Below are 5,379 nucleotides of genomic sequence, written 5' to 3' on the forward strand. Positions count from 1 at the left end.
GACGAGACGTACTTCTAGTTTGGAGAGCCTAACCATTAGGGGCCTTCTGTTACAGTTTGCCAGAGTGTGGACATACGGAACAGCGTGGAAAACTTCAACAGGCTCGAGAATTGCACCGTGGTCGAGGGCTTTGTGCACATCACCCTTATTGACAACGCTGTCGCGGAAAACTTCACCAACATCACGTTTCCCAAACTACGAGAAATACATGGCTACTTGTTTCTGTACCGAGTGAGTGGCTTGCGCTCGCTATCTACCTTGTTTCCAAACCTGGCAGTCATACGCGGCCACGAGCTCATGATGAACTATGCCCTCGTTATCTATGAGATGCAAAACTTGAATGTAAGTCTCTTCAGAAAATAATGCACCGGGTGTTAGTTGACATGCGCTCCAGTGTCGTGGGGCCGCACGCACTGGAGCGCAATCAAAGAAAACACCCGGTATCTTTCAAGTCGCTATCCATAAACGCGGAATTTAAGTAACTTTTCATTCGTTTTACAGGATATCGGTTTAATTTCACTTATGACCATCAAACGAGGATCTATAAGAATTGAGAAGAATCCAGTTTTATGCTATGTTGACACAATTGATTGGTCCTACATATCTTCAGCCGATACATCGGAACATTATATAAAGGTAAAGTTCATCTACAATCTTAACTCTTTTATAAATACTTTAATTATTGTTCGCTCATTTAAAATTTGTGCACCAATTTCCAGAATAACAAACACAGCAACGAATGCCCAAGAAAATGTCCAGATAAATGCCCTGCATCGCCTGCAACAGCTATCAAGATTGCAGGACAAAAGCCAACATCAAATTTATGTTGGACTGATACCCACTGTCAAAAGGGTAATGCCCTTTTAATTTCTTTCCTTATTTTTTTCCTCCTCTTCAATAAACTAAACAAAAAATATTTTGTTCTAGTCTGCAGTCCAAAATGTGAAAAGAATGGATGTCTACCCAATGGAGTATGTTGTCACAGGCAGTGTTTAGGGGGCTGTACTGGTGATCGAAACAACAATTGCATTGCATGCCAAAAAGTTTATTATAGTGGCAGCTGCATAGCAAGTTGTCCCCCAAACCAATTCCAGGTTGGTATTTTCAGTGGCTTTCTTTTTATCTTGTTTGATCAGCTATTAATTTTAACTTTTTACAGTTTTTGGAAAGGCGATGTGTGCTGGCTCATGAATGCCACCAGATGGTGAAACCAAAGGGCTATGAAGGTGAACACAATTATCCATGGCGACCTTTCAATGACTCATGTGTTCTGGAGTGTCCACCAGGCTACTCTGAAAAGCGAATACCTAGTTCTGTTGAAGGGCTCAACGAAACCTTCTCCTGCGAAAAATGCAATGGTTTGTTGCTCTCTCTCTCCTTTTTTTCACAATTTTTTTGCTTCTCTTTTAGCTGTCTCTATTGTTTCAATGATGTATGTTTTTTTGCAGGAACTTGTGAAAAGGAATGTCGGGCTGATCATGTTGACAATATTGCAGCAAGTCAACGTCTCAGAGGATGCACCGTGATAAAAAATTCCTTAGAAATACAGATTCATAAAGGAAGTATGTGTTGAACCATTTTTTTATGTGTATAATTTTTGTACACATTACAATATACTAATTTTGTCAATTTGTCTTATTTTTTTAGAAAACCTCGTGAAGGAACTGGAAGAAAATTTGAAGTCTATTCGTGAAATTCGTGGATACCTCAAGATAACACGCTCAGTACCTCTAGTATCATTAAATTTTCTTAAAAATCTAGAAATAATTCATGGAGAAGACCTGACTGGTGACAAGTATGTGAAAACTATATTTTTTAAAACATTAATCTGTTAGTGGCCATACTGATAAATTTGCTTAACTTTGATTTCAATTGATTACAGATATGCCCTTCTTGTACATGATAATCAAAATCTCCAAAAACTGTGGGATTGGTCGTCAAATTCCACATTTAAAATTTTGAGGGGTAGATTATCCTTTCATTACAACCCAAAGTTGTGCATACAAGAAATTGAAGCATTGAGGAACAAAACAGGCTTAGAAGAATTTAATGATCATGAGGTTTCATCAAATGGTGATAAAGTTGCTTGTAAGTTTCTTGAACCATTGCCTATCTTTTCAGTCTGTTTCTATCCAACGAAACTAGAGTAATAAAGCTGAATTTTAAAACAATTTTTTCCAGGTGACATGGATGTATTAAATGTGACAGTCTCAAAAATAACAGCATTTGCTGTTCTCATTGAATGGAATGCCTGGACTGCTGTACCAGATCCTCGAGCCCTTTTGGGATATGTAGTTTACAGAATTGAAGCACCAACCCGCAATGTGACACTTTATGAGAGTCGGGATGCGTGTGGGGGAGACGGGTGGTCTGTGGATGATGTCTCAGTTCCTGATAATTACACTATGAATGATAAACCAAATGTGACTCATATAGTCACAAATCTCAGTCCATACACTCAATATGCCTCTTATGTCCGCACCTATACCATTGCCCGAGGATCATCAAGTATAAAAGGAGCACAGAGCAAAATTATTTACTTTCGAACCTTACCTAATGTACCTACAACACCTAAAGACTTGAGTGCTGCTTCGAACTCAAGTTCTGAAATTGTTGTTAGCTGGAAACCATCTTATCCACCCAATGGCAATGTAACAAAGTATATAGTTCAGGGTGTTATGGAAGAAGACAAACCAGACAGAAGTAACTACTGTGATGACCGTGAGTATTATAAATTCAGACTATCAGCACATTGTTTACTGTTAACTTTTCAAAAGACAAAACTAGAGGTGCTAAAATTTTGTTGGATTGATTGTTTTTAAATTAACAAAGTTGTTTTTTATCTGTTTTAAGCTTTGACTGAGCGCACTACTGACCGCACTGAAATCTCAAGTATTCCAATTCTCCCAACCAAACCTCCCCCAGGAGAAGAGAAGCAAGGTGAATCTGAAAGTTGCTCATGCAAGGATAACAGTGAATCTGGAAAAAGAGACAAGGAAATTGACAGTGAAAATGCTGCAAACTTTGAAGACCAAGTACATAACATGATTTATATTCGAAGGTAAGTTTGTTTAAAGGGGAAAGAACATCATGTCTTTTCCATTATGAAACCACTTTGTACCATTTTGTATAGACTCCCGTCTGAACCCATCTTTCTTTATCATTCTAGGGCAGGTCAAAGGGAACAGAGCGGAAGAAATAGCGAGAAAAGGAAGAAACGAACTTTAAACAGACAAATAACTGATGAGGCATATTTACGATACAAAAGATCAATTGGTGACTCTGTCCCAGAAAAATTTCCTTCTGATACTGTCCCACAAATTTCAGCAAACAGTCAAAATGTTCAAGATAACTGCTCTGTGGGTAAGTGTTATACCAAATTTCTTTCTGAAATGTGTTTATTTTTCTGAAGTTCGTTTGTTACCAATTTTGTAGTTTCAGATGTCTGTTATACTTTAAATCGAGAAGTATATGGAGGAGCAACAACTTTTGTGCTAAAACGTCTACACCACTTTGCTCGCTATTCAATTAAAGTAATTGCATGCCGTGAACTTGATCCTTCAGAAGAACCTGGCAAAACTCAAAATTGTAGTCCAGCTGCTATTATCCAGCACCGCACCTTACCAGAACGTAAATATATTAAGCTTCACAACTGAGCTTTTTATTATGGTTAACAATGTTTCTGGTTTTAATTTTTAACTCTGATTACTTCAGCTACAAGAGATACTATCCCGGATGTTGTCCTTAAAGAAAATAATGGCACCCGGTTTTTCGAATGGCGACCTCCTTTGGATCCTAATGGCATGATTGTGAAATATGATATTCAAATCCAGCCTGAAAATGTTGAAACTGTGCGTGTAACTTGTAGTATTTTTTTTTTCTGTTTTTGTTTAACATTTTGGTTAAGTTAGACTTTATATACTTATCAAAATTCCAGGGTGCTCATCGTCTTCATTGTTTGTCAAGAGGTAACACCTCATTTACTCTGCCCAATTTGCCACCTGGAAACTATAGCTTTCAAGTGAGGGCTACTTCCATCAATGGCCCTGGCAATTACACTAAGAAACAGTTTTTCTTTGTTGTAAGTATGCTTGATGACATTGTTTTTTCATCTATTGTGTGTACAGCAAAATTCACAATCAATTTTATCTGTTTTAATTTTTTTTTTTCCCAGGAGGAGCCATCAACTACCAGCACACAGACTGTGTTCTATGTAGTGCTTGGTGTTCTTTGCTTCTGCCTTGTGGGTGGTGTGGTTGTTTACTATGCAAGAAAGATATGGTGCCCTTCACAAGTACCAAGAAAACTTATTCCAAACATTAATCCGGATTATCATAGTGCAACCTATATTCCTGATGAGTGGGAAGTGCCTCGGGAACATATACAAATTTTAAAAGAGCTTGGACAGGGATCATTTGGAATGGTCTACGAAGGCATTATTCAAAGCTGTCCTCGCACTGGAAATAGACAGGACAGTTGTGCTATTAAGACTGTCAATGAAAATTCTAATGATCGCGAACGAATTGAGTTCCTTAATGAAGCTTCTGTAATGAAGTAAGTTTTGACAAGTTTAAGTTTTGTCTGATGGATTCATATTTACTTAGGAGGACTTCTAATGCCTCTATACCATGTTCCAGGGGATTCAAGACATACCATGTAGTTCGCTTGCTAGGTGTTGTCTCTCAAGGACAGCCCACACTAGTAGTGATGGAACTTATGGCGCAAGGTGATCTTAAAAGTTACTTAAGAAAACATCGTCCGGATGAAACAGATGATCCAGAAGTTCAGCCTCCAACGTTAAAGGTATTAACAGTGTAGAATTATTCATCTTGAGTCGCTAGAATACTTACACTAGTGCCATTTGATTTCTAATTGATGATCTGTTGTCCTCAGAGAATATTACGCTGGGCAATGGAGATAGCAGACGGTATGGCCTATTTGTCTGCTAAAAAATTTGTACACAGAGACTTGGCAGCTCGTAATTGTATGGTAGCAGATGATATGACAGTGAAAATTGGAGACTTTGGAATGACGAGAGATATTTATGAGACAGAGTACTATAGAAAAGGTAGCAGAGGCCTGATGCCTGTTAGATGGATGGCACCAGAAAGTTTAAAAGATGGAGTCTTTACAAGTGCCTCTGATGTTTGGAGCTATGGAGTTGTTCTCTGGGAAATGGCCACTTTGGCTTCTCAACCTTATCAGGTATGGAGTGTTGTTAACTACCCATGTAATTTTTGAATTTTTCTCTCTATAGTTTGATTTTTATTCTTTTTTCTTTTTTTTTTTTTTTTTTTTCAATCTGTCTAGGTTTCTCTGTGATTTTGGTTAATTCCCTATCCTGCTCTTTATTTTTGTTTCTTTTGCTGGTCCGTTGTT

The 5,379-nt window shown here is 37.9% G+C and overlaps 1 protein-coding gene across 2 annotated transcripts in view; it reads left to right on the top strand.

Annotated features, from left to right (window-relative positions):
* Positions 1–5,379, top strand: part of LOC113206117 (insulin-like receptor) — a 70,986-nt gene that overhangs the window by 47,952 nt on the left and 17,655 nt on the right. The window contains exons 2-18 of one of the 2 annotated variants that reach the window (XM_026422044.2): positions 56–342; positions 502–636; positions 720–852; positions 928–1,094; positions 1,160–1,358; positions 1,449–1,562; positions 1,648–1,795; positions 1,883–2,088; positions 2,182–2,721; positions 2,854–3,061; positions 3,170–3,363; positions 3,442–3,630; positions 3,715–3,851; positions 3,938–4,081; positions 4,175–4,554; positions 4,638–4,803; positions 4,894–5,205. In XM_026422044.2, the coding sequence (XP_026277829.2) occupies positions 56–342; positions 502–636; positions 720–852; positions 928–1,094; positions 1,160–1,358; positions 1,449–1,562; positions 1,648–1,795; positions 1,883–2,088; positions 2,182–2,721; positions 2,854–3,061; positions 3,170–3,363; positions 3,442–3,630; positions 3,715–3,851; positions 3,938–4,081; positions 4,175–4,554; positions 4,638–4,803; positions 4,894–5,205 (3,659 nt within the window). Of the gene's footprint in view, positions 1–55; positions 343–501; positions 637–719; positions 853–927; positions 1,095–1,159; positions 1,359–1,448; positions 1,563–1,647; positions 1,796–1,882; positions 2,089–2,181; positions 2,722–2,853; positions 3,062–3,169; positions 3,364–3,435; positions 3,631–3,714; positions 3,852–3,937; positions 4,082–4,174; positions 4,555–4,637; positions 4,804–4,893; positions 5,206–5,379 lie in introns of both variants that reach the window. The other variant, XM_026422043.2, reaches the window with a different exon arrangement.

The sequence above is a fragment of the Frankliniella occidentalis genome, unplaced genomic scaffold (genome assembly GCF_000697945.3).
Source record: "Frankliniella occidentalis isolate FOCC.00 unplaced genomic scaffold, Focc_3.1 Scaffold60, whole genome shotgun sequence".
Lineage (NCBI taxonomy): Eukaryota > Metazoa > Arthropoda > Insecta > Thysanoptera > Thripidae > Frankliniella > Frankliniella occidentalis.